General features: G+C 33.8%; 1 protein-coding gene across 1 annotated transcript in view; it reads right to left on the bottom strand.

The window, feature by feature from the left end:
* LOC110029147 (AUGMIN subunit 3) overlaps positions 1-23,414 on the bottom strand; it is an 86,527-nt gene extending 63,113 nt beyond the window's left edge. Inside the window, exons 1-7 of the mRNA XM_020731305.1 lie at positions 23,294-23,414; positions 23,066-23,261; positions 22,941-22,977; positions 19,927-20,030; positions 11,794-11,989; positions 10,909-10,975; positions 10,609-10,712 (exon numbers count right to left, since the gene is read on the bottom strand). Of these exons, the coding sequence (XP_020586964.1) occupies positions 10,609-10,712; positions 10,909-10,975; positions 11,794-11,989; positions 19,927-20,030; positions 22,941-22,977; positions 23,066-23,241 (684 nt within the window). The 5' untranslated portion in view covers positions 23,242-23,261; positions 23,294-23,414. The remainder of the gene's footprint in view (positions 1-10,608; positions 10,713-10,908; positions 10,976-11,793; positions 11,990-19,926; positions 20,031-22,940; positions 22,978-23,065; positions 23,262-23,293) is intronic.
* Positions 23,415-24,206: the final 792 nt, after the last annotated feature.

Genomic DNA, 24,206 nt, shown 5'->3' with positions numbered 1-24,206 from the left:
GTGGCGTGTCTCTCCATCTTCAGAGCTAGAATTTGAACATCGTGTAATGTCCAATATGCTTGCAACTGCACGACGTTGCCAATAGATGATCTAAATCACCCGAGATATTGGACTATGGTATTCTTTTCAAGCTTCATTAGCTCGCACTTCAATATAAGCTACTCGAGCCTAGCTGTGTACCGCTCTATTGAGAGATTTTGTTGTTGTAAATGATGAAGCCTTAAAAACATGTCATTATGTAATGTGATGAATGGTACTTGCGCTTTATCTCCTTTTCCCTATTGGACCAGGTTGTGATTTTATTGTTTACCCCTCATTAACATAGGCATTTCAAAACTTCCACCACATAGACCACCTAATTTTACCCTTCTATTAAATGGAATACTCTTATATTCAAATAATTGTTCCACGGCTTGGAGCTAATCGATTAAATCATCTGGATCCATGCGACCTTCAAATCTAGCAAGTCAACATTTACTCCAATTACGGGCTTATCCTTTGACATATTATGTCAAATCGTCAAGGTAATGATTCTTCATCACTGAATACTACCTGATGGAAGGGATTCACTTCCTCATCTCAATCTAAAGAGTCACCACACTGGCTACAGGTGATCTCATCGAATTTTCTCCTCTCAAAGGGGGCAAGCCTCTGCTACAATCGGAAGATATTCCTCTACATGTCCTTCATTCACAGTGAGCTCTTGTACACCTCGTTGCGGGTTTCTCATTAATAGCATGACATCTCATTCTTCCAATGGAAGTTTTGATAGAATAGGAAGATATGGTTAAGGGTTAGGGTGGGGTTGTATGGATACTGTAAGGGAAAAAATATTTTTGGTTGGGGTGAGAATGTTGGATTCAAAAAATTTTAAATTAGATATGGTGAGAATCTTTTTTAGAACTTTGAACTGGAACAAAAAATACAACTCAAAAGTTTGTTGGGCTCGAATATTAGATGACACTATTCTAGGGTTCTAGAAGAAGTGGTAGAACACCAAAATGTGTTAGGGAAGCTATACAATGGGTAGCGAGAGTGAAAGGATGGATGGCAGCTGAAAATCAGTGTGAATAGGGGTTGGACAACGAAACTGAAGTGGGAAAACATTGGTTTCCTGTTGCAGACTGTGACACCCGGTTTCAGTTACCCGAGGAGAAGAATCGAACAATTGAGCAGGAGAGTAGGTGAATCGAAGAGTCAGGCAAACGAAGAGCCAAAGAAGAGGAATTGAGAAGTTTGGGAAGTCAAAAAGGGGAGAGAAAAAGTGATAAGGTTGGGAAACCGAACAAGTTAAGTTCGCATATAAATTGAAGCGAGTCATAGCGAGATCGAGATGTATAAGCAACCCTAACGACTTACCAAGAGAGTCAATTGACATTGATGGAGGAAAGAGCGGCTCACGACTTCGATGTTGAAGTATGAGAGACCGTGCCCTGGTCGATCAAAGCAAGAAAGAGGGGAAGCTCTCCCAGGTTTGCATACACTGTTGTTATTCGAAGAAAGAAGGTATCAACATAGATAGCTCGTGCGGGAGAGGAGCACTGTTCAATTTTTTTCACTAACGCGAGTAGCTGGCATGCCCTAGCAAGCCACTAAATCCATCGTGCGACAAGAAAGGTGGTTTTTATTTAATAAGAAATATAACAATAATAATAATAGTATATGTTATTGAATAGAAAAATAAGCATGAAATAATAAAAGCTCATTAAATTTACAATAACACAAAACTAAATTTTAATATGAATACCATGCTTATTTTAGGCTTTTCATTTTCTTTAGAAGAGTCGACATCAAAACAAATCTTAAAAAATTAAGCATCATCGAGGTGAGTACCCCTACTCTTAAATTACTGTATTGTTTTAGTATCTCTTCTAAATCAGTTGTATGGATTATTATTCATGTTTGATTAATGAAATTGATTTTTCTGTTATTAAATTTTATCAGTCATCTCGATACGAATGTTTATAGTCACATATTATGAAATAATTGATGCATTAACGTATTACATGTTAAGTAATGTAAAATTGTGAATAATATAATCTACATCGAGTGATTGTATATGTATGTTTAACAATAATAGTCACTCCATAATAATACTAGTGGGAGAACACTAAGGTATCCGTGCACGTATAGAAAAAAATATATTGATATTGATGTGTCTTAATTTACACAATTTTTAGACGGTGCTCCTTTAACGATTGTACATATATATAATGATATTGAAATGTTATTGATATAATAAGGTTATTTGAATAGCATCAAATATTTTTTTATTGATTTATTAAAACCTTGATTGGCATGCATATTGCTTTCTTTCTTCTTATATTACTATTAATTATTTACCTCATTGTCATCTTAAACTAATTTTTCAGCGTAATTAAACGATTAAAGATGAGCATTAAAAGAGATAATATTTATAGATTATGTAGACAACCAATAATGATGTAATTTTAGATATATTGTTTTAATTTAATTTGATTAGTGGCTCTTTCACTTCTTAAATTGTAGACAAATATAGAAAATTTAGTTCCCATCGTCCGACCGTCCGACCGACTTCGTTAATTCCAAGCTCCGAGTTGGGTCGTGACACAGACAATAGGCAGAAGCGAGTCGGACTGTTCTCCACGTGAAAATAGAGAGTGAACAGTGAAATAGCGATATCCGGACAGCGAGGGGGGGTTCCACCACCGGTCACTGTTCAAGTTATAGACACATCATTTGTAATTGAAAGAGGCAACAAAATTCCAAGATAAAAAAATCAGAAAAGTTAATAAAATAATAAAATCATCAAACTAAAAATTTGAAAAGCACAACATACATATATAAAAGTCTCATAATAGAGAATACCTTATTAGAAACTAGAGAAATAGGTAAGGACCAAGAAGAAATGAAGAAAAGAAAGGAACTTTACTGGGAAAAAAAGGAAAGAAAATAAAAAAAAACAAAAATATATATCTCAGCAAACCCGAGACTACCAAGATCACGATATTCCCATGATCCCGCGTTTCGTAAGATTCCAAGATACCGCATATGCAGTAACAACGCTCCCGCATCATGTGTGCTAAGTATGTAAATGCCCCAAAATAAAAATTCAATGTATCTACATAGCTCTTCTTATACTCTAATCACCCACATATATGTCAAACAACAGCAAAATTACCAAGACATATATGCAGTCAATTAATTCTTCCTGCAACCATCCTGACTGAAATATAGAAGAGACAAATAAGCAAGCATCTAATAGGACGCCTAACAAAAGTTTGAACTAAATGTAAATGTTTAAGAAAATAGAAGCATGCAACCAAATTCACGAATCACAAGAATAATGCATACTCCAAAAGAATGTGTTAAAATTTTAAAAATTTTAAGGGTTTCTTTGGAAGAGCCTATTCATAGGATTTATCACTAGATTTACTAAATCCAACCAAACAGTAAAATGCAGCAGTTCTGTGGACTTGTGAAATTTTGAATTTAAATGCCCCGTCTTTACCTTGTCAGCTTAAATCTGGATTTACTAAATCTAAGGGTTGGGTAGATTTACAATTTTACGCATTTATGGATTTACTAAATCCTACGTACAGCCAAACAGCCCCATAGTGGGATGCATGCCAAAAATGAGGCAGACCACATGGTATATGTAACTATAAACAGAATTCTACAGTTAAAGCGTTGGATGAAGCTTAAGCTGGGATTGGATGTAATAACTAATTCTTGAGAAATTTGATAAAAAAATTTTGGCGACCTAATATGTACCTCAATTTTCGCACCCCTCAGATTTCAACCGAGTTAATTTTATAAAATTCTAACTATCAAATTGATCAATTCAATATAACGCATTATATATAAATCTTAAATAGATTGGAAGATATAAAATTTGAAAGTAATAACTTTAATTAACGTAATTAAACTCCTAATATCCTTAATCCTCAGCTCTTATTATAGCCATCGGCCTACTCACGTGATATTAAGCCTAGGGGTTGAGATCCTTATTACAAAGCTTCGAAACCCTTTTCCCTTCTGATTCCACTCCCTGTTCGATCTTGCATGCATCCCGCGAATTCTCGCGCTACAGCAGGCGAGCTCAGCAGCACCTTGAAAGTCGCACGAGCATGCATCCCGCGAATTCCCGCGCTACAGCAGGCGAGCTCATCAGCACCTGGAAAGCCGCACAAGCTGTAGTGAGTCATGTTCCATTCCCTCTTCCTTCTCCTGATTCTCCTTCTCTCGTTTACCCTCCTCCTTGGGGTCGTTCTTCTTTGTCGAGGCAACCTGCGACTCTAGCTACAGTGTTGGAGTCAAGATCGTGCGCAAATGAACGACGGTGTGCCGCCGACTAGGATTCCAAGTTCGAGTACAAAATAGGCAAGAGGTAATCCATATTTCACGCTAGTTCAGACATTTATTTCTTTCCTCTTCCATTTTGACATATGTGACGAATTGCGCATCTTTCTTGTTTTCAGTAGTAGTTAGAGGCGTCGAATTGGTGTCGAAAGACTTTTGCGAACTTTCGTGAGGATTTTAGCACAGCATCAGTGAAGGGGAAAGGAGATTTGAGAAAAGAAGAAATCAGATAAGTGTTGAGTTGTCGAGAAGTCGTTTAAGGTATGTCTTAGCAAATCTAAATCACCTTATGAACTAATATATCATGGATTCCGAAGTCGTTTAAGATTACAAGTTATTTGTCCAACGTGGCAGGTTCGAGGCGAGTGTGAAAATTCACTATAAAGTGACCCTGTAAATTCAGGTAAATTAATTTTAAGTGAAGAAGAATAATTTGTTTAACAAGAATTACTTAAATCTTATAGTTTAATATTATGCTTTATATGTTATTAAAATTAGCATAAAAGTAACTGCAACGTTTAGCCAGTTACCAAATATCAAGAATCTAGGGGAATGGAGGTGAATAATTATATTTCTAAAGTTCAACGAACTTTTTTATTTCAAAATGTATGTTTGACTCGATGGATGTTATAGTTTAGTTACATCCTTCATATTGTTTGTCGGGATAGATATGCATGAAAAATGTGTATGAGATACATGATACATATGATATACATGATCTAAAAGATAAGCACGATATGATAGATATACATGATAAGCACGATAAAAAATGATATGCATGATAGAAGTAAGAGATGTGTATGAAATAAAGATATGCATAATATGAGAGAGTTATGTATGATGAATAATTGTATAGCACAGTAAAAATACATATTAGTAAATGCATAAAGATATCTTAAATTAATGTATGATATAAAAAATAAAATAACATATATGAAAGTTTACATGTGCATGTTCATAGGAGAATTTCACCTCCTAATGGAACAAGCAGGAGACGTCGATGTACCCGCATGCATAGAGTTTTTCTACCACCACAAAAAATTGTGATGGTTAGATCACTAACTGTAATGCCAACGGGATAATATCGGTCAGGGGCGAGTATACCAGAGCTTACCTACCCATACAATTATACATGTTCATATTAGAATTTCACCCCTAATGGTACAAGCAGGGGACATCGATGTACCCGTATGCGTAGAGTTTTTTACCACCAAGATAATTGTGATGGTTTGATCACTAACCGTTGTGCCAACGGGATAATATCGGCTAGGGGTGAGTAGACCAGAGCTTACATTCTCAGTCAACCGTGATGTTTACATTGTTAACTCTTGTGCTTATGAGATAATATCGGTTAGGAACCACTAAGGGGTCTTCCCACCCTAGACAATTACGATGTGCAGATCGCTAACCAATGTGCCGACGGGAGACAACGAGACAATATCAATCAAGGTTGTTTAAGCTTTTGTTAACGGTGATCCTCACATAGACAGAATTGTATGTAAAGAATATAAAGTAAAAGTAAAGTTAAAATAAATGCATATATAAGATTAGTGTATGTTCAACAACAACAAAGTCTTAATCCCACTACATGGGGTCGGCTACATAAATCATTTTTCTCCATTGCATACTATTTAGTGTCATATTTACATTTAATTCTTTCTAATAAATTAAGATCATAAATTAAGATCATTCTTATACAATAAGCCCAAGTCTTCCTAGGTCTAACTCTGCATTTCCTAGCATAAGTCAAATCAAAAACATTTACTCTACTAATTGGATCATCAGATAGTCGACGCTTAATGTGACCAAACCATCTATGACCAAACCATCTAAGACGACCCATCTAAGACGACCCTCTCTAATTTTATCCGTCATTGGAGCTACACCAACCCTATCACGAATATATTCATTTCTCATTTTGTCTCTAAATATAAAGTCGTTCATCCACCTAATCATTCTCATCTCGACAACACTTAACTTTGTATTATGCTTCTCTTTTAAAAGCCAACCTTCAACGCCATGCAGCATTGTAGGTTTCACGACCATGTAATAAAAAAATTTTTTCCAATCTCCTAAGCGGTACTTTTCTATCACACAAAAGGCCCGAAGCATTCCTCCACTTCAACCAACCAACTTGAATTTTACCATTAACATCCTCATCTATATCACCGTATTTTTGAACAACAGACCCGAGATATTTAAATCGTTCACACATTTTAATAGTTTGATCACCCAAAGTTACACTTTTGTCACTAGAGCTATTACTACTAAAATTACATTCCAAGTATTCAGTCTAGTTCCACTCAAATGAAGGCCATTAAACTCCAATCTAGACCTCCATAAATCAAGGTTTGCATGGGCTTTTTCTCTCGTCTAATCCACGAGAAGGATAACATCAGCCAAAAGCATACACCAATATACATCCTCCTGTAAATGTCAAGATCGATCATCCATAACTAAAGCAAAAAGATATGGGCTAAAAGTCGATCCCTGATGTAATCCAAAAGAAACAGACAAATATTTGGTCAATCCTCCTTCAGTTTGAATACAAGTAGCAGCTCTAGCATACATATCTTTAATGACTTGAATATAAGTCATATCAACATATTTCTTCACAAGAACTCTTCAAAGGATATCTCTTGGAACCTTATTGTAAGTTTTTTTTTTAAATCAATAAAAATCAAATGTATGTCCTATTTATTATCTCTGAACTTCTTCATCAAACCTCTCAATAAATGTATAGCTTCAATGATAGACCTACCCGGCATAAATCCAAATTAATTATGAGAAATATTGTAATATGTCTTAGCCTATGTTCAGTTACCCTCTCCCATAATTTTAAAGTATGACACATCAACTTAATTCATCTATAATTTGCACACTTTGCACACTCTTGTGCATTCACACTCTTGTGCATTCACTTTATTCTTAAAAATGGGGACCAAATTACTCTTCCTCCACTCCTCAGGCATTTTTTTAGTTTTTAAAATAACATCAAAGAGTTGAGTAAGCCAAAAAACTCACAAATCTCCTAAATATTTTCACACTTCAATTGAGACATCATCAGGTCCTACAGACTTTCTACCCTTAGTTTTCTTTAAAGTCTCCTCAACTTTTTTCTTACTAATGTGACGATAAAAACAAAATATTTTATTATTATTAATGATATTATATTAAGATCACTTATTAAGATCACTAAAGTCGATCGCATTTTCAGAAACTTCATTAAAAAGTTTATCAAAATAACTAACCCACCTATGTTGATTATTTTTTTCAAAGAAAAGTACTTTTTGATTTTCATCTTTAATACACTTTACTTGTGTTAAACCTTTATTTTTCATTTCTATTTATTTGACTAGTTTATGCATATAATTTCACCCTCCTTAGTATCTAATCTATCATAAAGATCAATAAAAGCAGGTTTTTTATAGTCACGGATTTTTCTTTTAGACTCCCTGCGGGTCATATGATATTTTTCCCAGTTTTCTAAGTTTTCACATTGAAATCAATTTTTATATTATAACTTCTTATATTTTATCTTTTCTTGCACATTATTGCACACTTTATCTATAAATGTCCAGATTAATGCATGTTCATTTAGAAAAAAATCATTAATATATAAATTAGTGTATATGAAATATCTTATAAAAATTTGAAATTTTAGCATATTAAAAGATTTCTTATAAAGATATAAAAGACCAGTATGCGTATTGTATTTTTTTTCTTGGATTATTATGGTTTAGAAGTGTGAGTGCTCCTAGAATATCTTTATATAAATCAATATGTTGATTTAATATTCTTTTAATAATTTAAGCATTTGAATAAGATGAATAAAATATGATCAAATGTGTATAGAATACGACAACAACAAACGGAAATGTACAAATTTCAACTTGTTAATTTGAATTGTTTTCTCTAGTGGTTTTTTCACGTATTATTTAAATATTAAACTGCTTGTGATAGAAATAGAATATTAGAGAATTTATTTCCACCATCCGACCGTCCGTTATCGTCTTGATTAATTTCAAGCCTCGAGTCAAGTCGTGACATTGGAGCAGTATAGGAGTTAAATTACCAAAATAAAAGCCAAAAGAGAATAAAGCACATGGGGCAGGGTAAAAATTCTAGTTGATGTAAAGATATTGAACTTAAGCTCTTGAGTTGCAAGTATTCCTATAAAAACAAAGTTTTGCACGCCAAACAAAGAAATGGTTCATATTTTATTTAAATGAACGATAAAGAGCAAAGTTCTGCAAACTCACAATTGTGCCAACTCATTTAATGATTACACCATATAAGCATTTTATGTCAAAGATTCAAAATAGCTTTGAATAGTAGAGGTGGTCATCAAGTGAGAATAGCAAAACTATCAGGAAAAAGAAGGATCAAGTTCATGGCAAATTCTAAGCTTTTTTTAACAAATCTTGGGACTCTATGTTAACATGAATAATAAATTAAGACAACAGAAAGCAAAAAAAATGAAGGCAAAGAAAGCAGGAGAACAAAACAACTAAGGGTCTGTTTGTGGCGGCTTATAAGTGCGGCGACGTTTTCGAAAACGACGTCTACCCATTTGTTTTGCACGTTTTATAGATTATATCAAAACTACGTTTTATATTTTCTCTTACGCGCGAATCGCAGGGTTATATCTGCGATTCGTGTTTGTCTGGAGCTTATTTCACTTCTTTTACGCCTCTACCCCTCTCGCTCACAAAACCTACCTCGCCCTCTTTACGAAGCCCGCGGCCCTTCGTCGCTCTCCGTCGCCGAAAGCCAGTCGAAGCCCGTGGCCCTTCGTCGCTCTCTGTCGCCGAAATCCAGTCGAAGCCTGCGGCCCCCTCCTACACATCCTCAGTCGCTCTCATCCACCAAATCCAGACGCTCCGTCCTCTACTTTGATGATGGATCAGTCTTTTAGCTCTTCTCGTGAAACATATTCCGTTCAGCGGTAGTTTGGCATTTCGCTTTCGGCTACTGCTCGAGATGGAAGTGGACGTAACTTCAACCCGAAAGATTTGAGCAGCAGGGAGAAGTATCGCCTTTACATGTGGAGTTTTGGTAAGCTTTCTATTGCTCCACTCAAGAAACACTAACAATATCTAAATTGAGCGCATATGTGGCTTATCACTAGTAAATTCCAATTTTGTGAGATACGATTATTTGTAAATTTGTAGGCCAAGGAATGCTAGAATAAACTGGTTAATTTTATTTTTTTAGATTTTAGTATATTGAATGTGTTCTTATTATATTATTGTTGCAAACAGCTTCACTGCGCGTGGCTAAAATGATCATTTTTCCACCAACAACTGTAGATCAACTGTTTCGAAACAGCAAAAACCAAACAGCTTATTAAGTTCAGGGGCAGAATGATCATTTATCCACAAACAGCTGCAAATCAATTATTTTCCAAACGCATAAATCAAACAGTCGGCCAGCTTATCTGAATCAGCTGTTCATCAGCAGATTATCAGGATAAGCTACTTATCAGCAAAAGTTGGATAAGCTGCAGCTGCCTCAAACAGACCCTAAATTTCTCATCTGCTTATTTAGAACAATAAAATTATTTGGTCAAAAAAATAATAAAATTAGAACAATAATAAAATCAACCTATTAAGAAAAATATGTTGTGAGCCAGCAAATAAGTGAAACAAAAAAAAATCCTAAACAAAGAAGAAAACTATGATAGTGTGACTATGTAGCTATCGGTGCCATACTAAAATTTCAAAACCAAAAGAATTCTAATTCCTGAGAAAGGGCAGGTTATCAGTGAAACTACAAAAATGAAACAGGAACCACTTTGTAATGGACTAACTACAAGTTTCATTACCAGAGAACAAAATATTGCGAACACATGAAGACAAGAAATTAATATAACAACTGTGAATAAAAAGGAAACAATGAGTACATGAGATAATTATATAACAACAGTGAATGAGAAAAAACAATGAAAGGCCTTGACACCAGAAAAACAATAAACTTTAGGAAGATTTACATGCATAATTTACATGTTTACATGCATAACACTCAATTCTTATGTATTTAAATATCTAACACCTAAACTTCAATTTTTACATATATGGCACCTCACCTGTAGTTGAAAATGTGCATTTCATGACATGACAAGGAAGATTTGTAGAGTTTGATGTGTAAATACATAAGAATTGGGTTATATTAATGTACATGCCCCTAGTCTTTATACCGCAGACCAATGTTCCAGTGCAAGTTGAGGCAATCAATACTTTAGTAATAAATTATAAAATTAAGTACCTTATCAAATTGTTTAGAAAACCACTGGTTTAGTTCCTTGCCACAAGCCAGATCTCCAATTAAATAGGAATGGAAATCAGAATACGCTAGGTAAATTGTGTTCTCTGCATGATGAACACAAAAGCAGTCGTGAGAACAAAAACACAACGGTCCATACAATTGCAAGAGCAGCCTATGCTGACGACAACGGAAGGACGATTGGCTAAAATTGCAAAGATAAAAAGCCAACATTCAAAAAAAAAAGTGTCCATACAATTATTTTAAGCTTCCAGAGATATGATAAGCAAAAAAAATATGTACCGTCCCCTTTATGATAGTGCGCCAATTCTTGTGCAGTTGTAGCAATCTTTCCCAGAACTGTATTCATCTTAAAATAAAAGAAAAAATTAGTCTATGGAATTGCTTTAGAAAAAAAAATTCAAAACTTTTAAAACTTCGATACAACTACTGAGTTTAAGACCATGCACTCCTTAATCATACGTATAAAAATGTTTTTTACAGCATAAGAAGAAAAGCCTAACATTTATCGTGTAGTCCTACAAATAGTATAGACTAGGTACATGCATTGTTCATAATATTTATACTACATTTTATGCTTTTGAGTGATGAAATATATTAATGAAAAATGGGCCTTCTAAATGAGAATCTAGATAAAAAAGAGACTTTTAGGTGAGATTCTATGCCATTTTACCACAATTGTTTCGTTACATGTTAATTTTCTATTTGATGGATTCCTATGATGTCACCGTGCAAAATTTCGAAACACTTCGCTGATAAAATATACCATGCTAGATGTCAACAAGAAGAATCAAAAAAAAAAATGCTACTAGACGCCTACAAATTAATGAAAGATAGATTACAAGAGACTTTGACAATGATAGTGTTGGAAATGAAGATGATGAGCTAGTCACATATCAGTATACTTGCAACAGATAAAATTGATACATTTTGTCACTAGCAATATGGTCTTTTCAGACAATAAGTAAAATGGTTGATTACCAACTAACAAATCTAAGGTTCAAAAACAAAGAAACTCATAGTTCAGGGAGACGAAGCTGATTAATTCCACTCTTTCAATATATGAACCAATGCATACACAAAATTTCACATAAAAATGCTCATCATTGAAAAAAAGCTACATGTTAAGGAAATTTATTGAAAAATCCCTGCACTTTAAGAGCTTACCTCTAAATTTCGAGCAGAAAGCTTCTCGTCCAATGCTGTGAGTTGCCCGTTGACTGTAGCTATGGCAGCCATGCGAGCCCTTTTCCCCTGGATGAGAGATGAAGCTTGACCAGCTAGCATAGAGAACTGATATTTCTGTCTTTCAAGCTGCTTCTGCATATCTAGTGCATCTTCTTTATAGGCTGACCTTGACTCTCTGACAAAATAGTCCAATGTTTAACAAAAATAAATAACTCACAAAAAAGATAAAGTCAGCATGTTAAAAGCCATTTCTCATATAGAATAAGCCTAGATAAAAATAAAAAATAATACACTCCCAAAAACTTAAATTAAATAGGCAAGAAAAAAGTATTTGGAACAATGTTCCATGATCAAGTGTACAACTTGAAACTACTCTGAGAGGGCTAATCTTTTTGTACAAACTTAAGACTGACTTTTATATTTCTTTTCTTATTCTTTCTCTCTCTATTTCTTACTTTAATTTGTGATTGGTCCTGAAGTGTGGTTATTTTGATTCAAATTTATCACATTTTTGGTTTCTTACTAAACCACAAGGTCTCAATCAATTGCATGGCTTTCAAGATCTCTATTTCTTCTTAATTTTGAAACGTAGATCAAGATTTTTCATGTAGTTTAGGATATATCCAATCTCTATCACTAATTGTTGTTACTAATTAAATTTTATGTTTTTTTGTTGTATACTCCTGCTTCATAGCACAAACTGCACATTAAAATTGTCACGACGTAGAGTAATAACTTAGAATTAACAAAGTCAGGAATTATGATCGAACGATATTAACATTTCTCTTTTTTTATGCAATCAACCATCATAACATCTAATAATAAAAAAAACCGCAAGGAAAAACCACAAAATACACTAAATAATAATCAAATTCAACCAAAGCAGTAAAATAGTTTGAAAGTAAAACAGTGTCGCAATCCAACCAACAAAAGGGCAACATTACTCAAAATAATAGTACAAGAAATTAGAACCATAACAAGCAATCCAATACTTAGTATTAGTAGTCAAACTCCTATCAAATAACTCTCATGTCAGACATATTAATCTAGAATTTTGCCTGAAAGGAAAAATCAATTTTAACAACAATTTTACCACCACTTAGTGAGCAATTACAATCTTATTATGCATTAAATCAATATACAAATGTTAAGCAGTAATGTCCTAAAGAAATGTGAGTAATCATATCAAGATCACTGTCATACTCAAAGATATCTTCAAAAAATTGTATTTGTAGGTACCCTCGCAAATTTGTACTTGTAGGTACCCTCAATATTTTGCACCCGAAGATTCATCTTTATAATTTTAATTTTTGTTTTTTATGCACGGATATAATAGCGTCCCCAACTAGTACCATAAGAGGGTAAAGCCCGATTGACTTAATAGTAAGTATTTCATTTTATTTATATTATATCCATTTAAAATAATTGAACAAACCATTTACCCTTTCCCATTTAATTTATTTTTATTTCAAAAATCCTTTTAACTTTTAAAATATAAATAATAAGAAATGCAGGTACTTTTAAGATAATAATCAAGTCCTTTTTAAATAAACAATGATTTATTACAAATAAAAAAGTGAATACTCACTTGGACCCATGAATGCCTTTCTCTTATTCTTTAATTAACACTTGTTGAACCTTTCAAAATCCCTCTATAGTACTCCTCGCTCACATAATCACCATACAATCTCTCCATTTTTTTCAATCAAAACACTTAAATTAAACTCATAACTTTCCAAAATTAATATTTAACAATAGACAGTAATTTAACTATAAAAGAATTTATGATTGAAATACTAACCTCTTTTACTTAAAATTCTTCACCTTCTTCGTCAAATCCCAAAGATTTGTCCCAAGGATTTGTCATCCTTCAATTTTTTTATTTAATTAAACTTATTATTAACATTTCATAAATAAACATGCATTTTAAATTCATGAATTAATATACTAAACCTTAACATATACCTTAATTAAATCATTTGACTACACCTCAAGAATGCACATGATTTGTCATTTCTATCTCTCACACGCTCAGACATCTCCCCTTTTCTTCCTTCGAGCTCGGCTCAACTCCAGCATAGCACGCGTGAGGTCGAACTCCTCCCTCCTTCTCTTCTCCTCTCCTCTCCTTCCTCTTCTTTGTCTCTTGCAAGAGGTACTCATCCTCTGCTTCCATCGATCGGCTAGGGCATGAGAGTTCTTTCCCGAAAATCAGTGATCTCCCTCGCCATCTTCTCCTTCTACTTTTCACATGAAGCTCTTAGCGTAGACTTCCTACAAGAGCATTGAAATCTCTATTATAAAAATTACATGACCCTCTCTTCTTCAAACAGCTACATCTTCCTCTTCTCCTTCTTCACCGTCTCTTGCTCATTGTCTCTACTGCTTTTCTGGATTCCAACTATTCGAAAGAGGCATTCTTTTCCTTAAATGAAATAATCAAAATAGACGCTTCCCTTAGAAACAACCCAAACAAATTTATTTATTTATTTATTATTATTATTATTATTATTATTATTATTATTATTATTATTTGAAATTAAGTTATTACAATCTCTCCTCTTAAAAGTTTCGTCCTTGAAATTTGAAAATTTTAATATAAAGCAAACATACCTCAATTAAAATGTTGTGAATATCTTACTTGCATATGTGAGACCCTTTTCCCAAATAGCATCATTTTCTTATTCATCCTTTTATAGAATCTTTAAAAATGGAATCTCACTACTCCGTAGCTTTTTTAACTTCAAAGTCCAGTAACCTCTCGGATTCTTCTACATATGTAAATTAGGTTGTGTCTCCACTAAATCTACAACAATTCTATTAGACTCATCAGCAACATACCTCCTAAGTGAAAACATTGTGTAATCTTTGCATATGAGCAAGTAAAGCCAATTTATAAGGCACCTGTCCAATCCTCTCCACAATCTCATATGAACCTACATATTTAGGGCTCAATTTTTTTTGTCTTTACAAAACTTTACACGCCCCTCAAAGAACTGATTTTAATAAAAACAAATTCTCAAACTTCAAATTCAACAAGTTTGTGCTTAGCATCACAATTTTTTTTAGCTATTTTGTATTTGTCCTTATTAAGTCTCTGATCAGCCTAATATTTTTCATAGCATCATCAATCAAGTCAAGTCCAATGGCATTTCTTTCAACTATTTCAGCCCGACAAAATCGTGTTATGCATTTTCTTCCATAAAACATATGGAGTCGTCCCATATTAGTGTGATTGTAAGCTACCAAGGGTTGTGATTCTCATCCTCCACCAAAATCGAGAACACATAACCTTAGTAGATCCTCCAAAGTTTGAATGCTTTCCTGACTTGTCATATGTCTAAGGGAGAAAAGTTGTACTAAAAGTCAATCTTGTGCCCCAAGTCTCATGAATCTTTTTCCATAATTTAAAAAATATATATGGCATCTTTGTATGAAAAAATAAACTGACACTCCACGCAACTTTACAATTTGATCTACATAAAATTTGGCTAAAATTTCTCAACAAGATATGATTGTCTAATGAACAAGAAATGGACTGACTTAGTCAATATGTCAACAATTACTCGACGAGCATACGACCGTGGCCTAGGCAATCCCATCACAAAGTTCATAGCAATCTCCTCTCATTTCCACTTCCGAATAGAGAAATGATGCAACAAACAAGTTATCAATCCTCAACAGTGGATATTTATTTTTAATTGTGAGCTTATTTAACTCCCTGTAGTCAATGCACATTTTGAAGCTCACATCTTTCTTCTTCACAAATAGCGCTGCAACTCCCCGATGTAAGATGTTAGGTCTAATGAGCCCCTTTGTATAGTGATTCCTACAACTGACTTTTCAAATCATACAACTCCTTAACTAACATTTTGTATGATGTTTTGGATATTGGCTCAAAACTGACAATAGCTCAATAGTAAAATCTATTTCCCTCATTGGTGGTAGTCATGATAAATCATCAACAAAAACTTCTAGATACTCCTTCACCGGTGGAATATCATTCAATCACTACTTTATTATATCATTCATGTGAGCTAGAAAACCCTGAATTTCACTATTTTAATAATTTAAAGGCCTTCAAATATGTGACTATCATCGAAACTAACCCTCTATCACCGTCAAATTTGACTTCTACCGCCCCAGGTACAGTTATATTAACAGTTTTTTTATTGTAATCAATTGTGATAAAATTTTTAAACAACCAATCCATGACTAAAATTGCCTCAAACTCTACCAAGGGTAATAAAATTAGTTGTGCATCAAAATCTTTTTCAGCAATTATTAATTTCACCTCTATAGAAATGATATTTGGCATTCTAATGTATAATATTACAGGCATTAAGGTGCTAACTAATTCTTCGGCTATAAGAAAATATGATGCTCCCGTATCAAATAATATTCTTATTGGTCTATTTTGAAGATATATGATACAAATTACATTAAACTAATTGCACTAAACATTTAGGGTTGACTTATTAAAGGATTCAGGTTCTTACAAAATATTTTGAATGACTTAAATTTTATTATAATTAAAATTGCATTTGATTATAATTCCTTAAATGTAAAACAAATGTGATAACAACAAGGGAATTCTTAGTTTCTTACTACGAAAGTGCACAAACACTCTGTTGAACATTTTATTAGGCCCAACCTTGAATTTGCATTGATTCAATGGACTCAATTGCCCTCGAGCTACTAAAGCTTCTCTGAGATGGTACAACACTGCCCTAAATATCTGTTAGAGCTCTCTGCCTCAAACTAGGATAATTCATAGTCGTGTCCTAGTTGGTGACACCAAAAACACCTGTTGGGTCAAAAAGACAATCACCGTGTGAAACCTACCACACTTTTCAGACTTCTTGGCATCAATTTGGCTGCTAATACTGTTGAATTTGGCCATCTTAACACCATAATTCCTAAGTAGAATTACTGCCTTCCTTGAGGGCCTTAAAGAAACTTGGATCCCTCTGCCTTTCTCCTCTAGATAGCCTGTGAATCTAGTTCAATCCTTCTGTCCTCTCCACCAAAACTAAGTAATATCGACCCCAAGAGGAATCAGAGGCTATATAATCATATTCTTCAGCCCAAATAAAAATCTATGACACTTATCCGCGGCATTTGGAACCGAGGTGCTTACATTGAAAAAGCTTGTCTTGTACTGTATGATCGAATGATCGCCCTGCACCAGCATGATAAAGTTATCCTGCATCTGTCTCTTGGCTGACAGCACTAAGAACCATTCTCTGAAGGTTGCCACAAACTCCTCCCACTACACCAAGTGGTTGGTTCTACCTCCAAACTTCTACTACAACTGCCCTTGCCACTATCTCTCAAGTTCGCCCTTAAAAGCAAAAGTGGAAAGTATCACCCTCCTCTCTGATGGACAAGACAACTCAACTATAATCTTCTCCCTCTCATCAACCGGTTCTAAACCTCCATTAGACTTCATCCTCCTGAAAAAATACGTAGTCTCATATCCTGAAACAAATTCAAATATTTGTACATCTAGCCTCTCCACTAGAACTGGTCTGGGACTAAGAGTTATTAATCATATGGGTCACTACAGTCATCATCTTTGCAAAATCAGCAGTGTTCACTGAGATATTCGGAAGTACAAGAGTCCTAATGTTACTCTCTTTAACTTCCTCTTGATTATTCATATTTTCGAAATAACATAACAAAGAATAAAATTAAACACAATTTAATCATTTATTTATATTGTATTTCAATTAATTTAATCAATCTATCATTATTCAAACTTAAATGCTCTGATTCCACTTTCATCATGGCTCGACCTCATAGTTTAAAATTAATCGAGTTAAGAACCACAGTCGAACGGTATTAACATTTTTCTTTTTTTATACAATAAAACATCATAATTCTTAAAGTCAAAAGAGCCACCAAAAAAACCCACAAAATACACAAAACAATCAAATTCAACCAAAACAACAACATAGTCTGAAAATAAATAGTTTCGCAATTCAACCAGCAACAGTACAACATTACTCTGAAATAAATAATATAAGAAATTAAAATTATAAAAAATAATCTACTATCTAGCATCAGTGGTCCTCCTTAAGTAAATCAACTCTCTCCTGTCAAACATATCAATCTCGATTTTTGCCTGAAAAAAATAATTAATTTCAATAGTAAATTTACCATCACTTAGTGAACAATTACAATTTTATTGTTCATATATGTAAATTCTATGCATGAATGTCCCAAAGAGATATGATTTATTAATTAATCAAATAATAAGCTTTCATTTTAAGTTAAGTAGACTTATTTCATTTTAAGTATTTACTTTTTTAGCCTTTTTAAGAAGGTGAATCGGGATCACCGTCATAATTAAATATATTCTCAAAAAATTATCCACATAGTTACCCTCAAAAATTTGCACCTGAAGGTACATATTTACCATTTTCATTTCATTTTTCATGTGCGAGTACAATAGCATCCTCAGCTAGTACTACGAAAGAGTAACTTAATACATTACTTTTTATTTTTTTATTATATTCATTTCGTCATTGAACAACCATTTACCCTTTCCTGTTTCATTTATTTTCATTTTCAATATATTTTAACTTTCAATATGCATATGATAAGAAAAGCGGGTATTTTTAAGAGTTTCACCTCCTATCCCACATTCGCACGAGCCGCCTCCCCTACTTCTTTAGAGTTTAGCTCGACTCCAATACAGTACATGCAAGGATGAACTCCTCCCTCCGCCTTCCTCTTCTTCATCATCTCCTGCAAGTGATCACCCTCCTCTGCTTCTACTGATCGACCAAGACACAAGAGATCTTTCCCGAAAATCACTAATCTCGCTTGCCTTATCCTTCTACTTCTCACATGAAGCCCTCAACCTCAACTTCCTACAAGAGCTTCAAAATCCCTGACATGAGAAGTACATGATGCCCCTCTTCTTCACACAGCAACTTCTTCCTCTTCTTTCCCATCTCACGCTCACTATCTCTCAGTCTCTAGCTCTTCTGCTCTTCTGGATTCCTACGGTTCGAAAGAGGCATCCGTTTCCTTAAACGAAATAATTGAGATTGGCGCTTCCCTTCGAACCGACTAAAACAAATTTAAATTCAGTTATTATTTAAAATTCCTCTCGACATATTTTTTTAGCATCAGATCAAATCTGCACTAAATAGAGGCCTAGAAAATCCATCATCAGAAAAGGCAAAATCAATATTTACAATTTCTACTGTTTTCAAAGGAAGTTCTTTGACATGGTCAAACGTGTCTATTAGAAGCAGTAGGAAACTCTTGATATAGAAATCAGAAATCAAATTTGCAAAATACTTAGCTATCAATTTAACAAATATTCTAAACAAGTATATCAGGACTGTCCTCGATATCAAAATTCCTGCTAGGTGACAACTAATAGCAGCTACAAAAACTTCCAAGTCATAAGCCAATGCCTTCAGGCATAAGGTCCGGCTCAGCATCCCATATCTAACCACACCCCTAAAACTAATAGGAGAATTTACATACATACCACCCAATTCCGATGTATTTACTTATCTAACACCTAAACTTTACTTTTTACATTTATACCATCCAAACATTTCATATCACACCAAAACTAAAACGATTTTAACTTTAAAAAAGTGAAATACACCTTTTCAAGCATAGGTAAGATGGCAAATAGGTAAAAATTGAAGTTTACGTATCAGATGTGTAAATACATAGGAATTAAGTGGTATGAATGTAAATCTTCCAAACTAATATTACATGAATTGATCATGACAGTTGGGCCGACAAATCCTTCTAAAAGCAGCTCATAAAGCATGAAGCTTCAGAGAAACAAACTTCATATGCCATATAGCATACGAGGAAGCCATAAATTATCAAATATATATATATATTGTGTAAAAATAGCTTATGAAAGCCAGAGTTGCCACAAGTAATATAGTCTTTTCAGTTTAGCATAAAACACCAATTGTGAGGATATTTCTCATAATAATTCAGCTGATACAGCATCTAGAAATGTATGATAGTGTTAAAGAAAGTTCTTATGCACCTTACTGCACAATCCATGCCTACAGTCTTCTTAGACATCAGGACATAAAAGGAAGCCAGTAAAAGAAAGATCATCACCTAATATCAATTAGTCTTTCTTCGGTTCCAAACAATGCTTCCTGGTTGTCTCTCCTGCTTGAAAAAGCAGATATGCTATCAAAGGCAGAATCTAAATCTTCTCCCTGCAAAGTTTTTTTTTTTCCAAAAGTTAAGAAAATGATGAAAAAGCAAAAGCATGTCCACCAAAATACACGAGAAGATAAAACTTCCATTAATGAGACAAAATTATGCGAAAGAGAAATATCTCGTGGGACATTAAACTTTGCAATATCAGACTTGGATCATGAACCTTAAATTAAAATGAGAAAGTGTACTGTTTATCCTTCATCCTAGTGGTTTGGTGCAAAGGTAAACATGGTTCGTACAAATACTTGCACCAATATATCCTAATCCTAGCAGCACATCATGAGTGCGCTGGAATTTTTCTATTTTCAACTAACAAGTTAACAATTAAAAGCTACATATGTTGTTCCATTAGAATTAGTATTTTTTCATTAATACGCAACTTTCAATGGAACAACATATGTAGCTTTTAATTGTTGGCATCTTAGTTGAAAATAGAAATTTGAGGACAGCCATAGATGCATACAACGAAATGAATCAATTAGTTACTGCTATTAGAACAGTTCTAACTTTATTGTATCATCATTGTGACTTCTTCACCATTTATTCTTGTCAATAACATTCAATGGCAAAACCAATTTTCCATTCTTCATTTATGATATAATATCATAGTATTTTTATCGATACACTCCCAAATTCTTCCCCATCCCTAGTCCGTTGTACAATATCAGGAATCGCACAAGAAACCTAGCAAAAATAACTACATGAAGTATTTATCTTGTTCATTCATTACATAAGCATATCAAAAGGTGCACCAAAAGCTCATATCCAATCTGGCTCAAATAAAACGAAAAATATCTCTAAACCAACATGAGAAATTCTTGAATATGTAGTCAAAAAGTAAGGTCACGTGTACATAGTTTTTTGCAAAGATATTCATAAACTTTTTTGTCTTTTTTATTTCTATCTATAATACTTATGTTCAAAATTATTTTGAGAAACCATTTACTCGGGCATTGATTCATGACCACTCATTAAGTTTATGGGATTTAGTGTCTCTCGGAGTAGAAGTTCATGTCAATTATGAATAAGAATAAACTATCTGCAAGGTAACACTAATAGCTCCATGTAAAAGCAGAAAAATTGCAAAATTGTCGCATATTATCACCGTCATGATAGATAGAATTATCCAACTATTCATGATCAACTTTATTGATCCTTCTCCAATAAACCGAATTGGTACTGCTCAAGATGGTAATTCTATCTCAAGTGCAAGTCATGTTAACATTAGAAAGCCCCTTTTTTCCCCTGATTCATCTAACATTAATAATTTAGTTCTCCTCTATTAGAAGTACTTTTTCTACCATCCTTAGTACATGCCAAAACCACAAGAGAGCCTACTTTGACTATCTTCATATCCTCCTCACACTCTCTCGTGTAATCATTACCATTTATCCTTCGTGATATTATCATTCTTTCACATAACTCCTAATTCATGAAAAGCCTTATTGAATAATCAGACATTTTTGTTACAAGATTTTCTAATCAAAAAGGTGCAAAACAAGTTGATTCAAGTTCAAGCCGCCTCCAATTTGATTCTGGCTGAACTCAAAAAGTCAAGCTTGAACTCGCAAAGCCAATATAGGAGTTGGCTTGTCTTCTCAAGATATCAAGAAAAAAAAATTTGAAATTGAGAAGCAAGGGATAGAAATAACGAACATGAGTTTCTAGGTTTTCTATGTTTTTAGATTTAAAAACTCTTAAATTTCAATTTTTGGAGGTAGAACTTGAGTGCATCTTTTTATAAATGGTTGGCTCCTAACTTCACTCATTAGCTTTATGAGCTCAACTCTAGTTTTTTATCAATCCAAGGTCAAGAACTAGGCTGACTTTAGTTACATCCCTACTCAATCTTTTACAACTTAATCAACTTAATTGCAATTCTAAAATATTAATCATAACTCACCAATATAGTCACTTATTGCATGGCACCCTTGAAACTTGACTTAAAATTAGTAAATTATGTCCTAATCAACGACCCCATTATTTTACAAAAAAAATTTAAGGTTTTTAACTACCTACACATCACTCAACCTTACAAGTTACAACAAAACAACTGTCTTATTGCACAATTCAAGCATCCCAAAATACCTTATTTTTGGCATTCTATAGGAAGAGAATATGGCACTTTGGCAATGAGCACATTTGATGCAGTAGAAGAATACTATTTTTAGAATATTCAAAAAATTTTAATCAATCCATCATTTATACCAATCATAAATTATTTCATATTAAGATTATATTTATTATAAATTTTAGAAAATAATTAAATTTACTGAATCTAAACTGTATTTATAAATAAGAATTTTATAGATTGCAATTGATGATTGAACAATCGGATTAAAATTTTGAAAATACTCCTCCATGCTATTCTGCCTCTTCCGTCCTATTTTCTCCCCGCTAACCAGCTAGATTTCTTTCCCCCCCTATTTTTTCTCTCCCAATCTCTACCATCTCTATCCCTATTATTTGAATAGCACTAAAATATCGATTACTTATTTCTACTCTCAAAGTGCCCCTTTCTTCAATTCCCTCCTATGTAAAAGCAAACCATGGGAATTTTCAAATATTAGAAAGGAAGAATGTTGTCATGAAAATCATCATCATACTTGCATCGATCAAAAAATCTTGCGCTATCTTTAGTGCAAGTTTTCTTCCATCGATTGTCGGACCTTTGAAGTGACATTTTAGGTATTTCTCACTTCAGAAGCAGTAATCAGCAACAACCAACTGCGGCGTCCATCGAATTGCCATATGAAAATTCAACAATGGCACCAGATACAAACTTTCTGAAGTTAGACGCAGTTGATATGACATTATGTTCTCCCGCTGCCAATGAAACGAAACCCTCCCACCACCACACTATGACAGAAACAGAAAAATATTTAGAAAAATAGAAGGCAATGCACCTCGAGTAGCTTTCCCTCGTTTACTAATTGCTTGTACCTGTGAACCGGATCAAGCAACAAGCATCAGAGCAATCGAAGAAAGAAACAGAAAATTGAAATCAACGAAAACTAAAGGATAAACTTACTGAGAGACCTCTGAAGGGGAGAGAACATTAGAGGGGCGAAGACTAGAGCATATCCAATCGAGCACTGGGGCAGCCTCTTCGTACTGGAATGGCCACTCAAAACTGTCCGGCTCGAAAGAACCATGGCCGCCCATACCTAGCTCAACGAGGACCGAACAAAGCCGCGCGCCGCTCATCTCCGGCGGCCGACAAGCGCTTCTCAGTGAAAATATGCGGCTTTGCTGTATTCGGCGAAGCCCTAAATGATGGCCGGAGTAGGGAGAATATCGAAACGAGCCGGCCGAGGCCAGCAGCGGTTCTCAGTGAAAATATGCGGCTTTGCTGTATTTTGAGATCTTCTATTGTTCGGCTAATGAATTTTCCAAATGCAAAAATTGAAGTTGTGTTAGATATGTAAATACATGAAAATCGTAAAAAGTGAGACTTAAAAATGAATGTAAAGTATTAAAAAATAAGTTTAGATATTTACATAAATATAGTATAAATGCATAAATTTCTTTTTTTGTGTTTAGAGGACATGGTGTCTCAGATAAAATTCAATAGCTAATGATGTTATGTGGTGGATGACGAATGTCTGGTAGTTGATAATGTGCGCTAGTAACATATAGGGTGATTGGCGATCAGTAATAGGAATCATTGATAGTAATGGACTATAATAGATAACAAAGATGTGTGGCCAACATTTTATATTGTCGGTCAACTTTTCAAAAATAATTTAGTTTAATATACTTTATAATTTTAATTTTGAAAATAATATTTTTTATTCTAAAAAAAATATAAGATCAAATGGATCTCATCTATTTGACATTTTAGATGGTTTTGCACGGTACCACAAGTAATACATCACCCCGAAAGATATGCACAGCACTTGTTAGTAGACTCGATCATTTAAACTAAAAAATCTATGACAACTGTTTAGTTTGTGAAATTTATGACCAATGATCCTCCTATCTAATATAAATATTAGATAGGGTTTATATTATCTGAGTTTTTAATTCTCCATAGGGGTAAGCCCCCATAGTTAATTATGTATTGTGCAACTAAACTTGCCAAAGAGACTCTTGATTAAGATCAGGGGTTTCATCTTCAAAAATTCAAAGTTATCTTTTCACGATTAGTCATAGAAAAATCAAATGAGAAT

The sequence above is a fragment of the Phalaenopsis equestris genome, unplaced genomic scaffold, assembly GCF_001263595.1.
Source record: "Phalaenopsis equestris unplaced genomic scaffold, ASM126359v1 Scaffold000552, whole genome shotgun sequence".
NCBI classification, from domain to species: Eukaryota; Viridiplantae; Streptophyta; class Magnoliopsida; order Asparagales; family Orchidaceae; genus Phalaenopsis; species Phalaenopsis equestris.
Note: the sequence above shows the minus strand (reverse complement) of the source record. Positions and strands in the feature narration are given on the sequence as shown.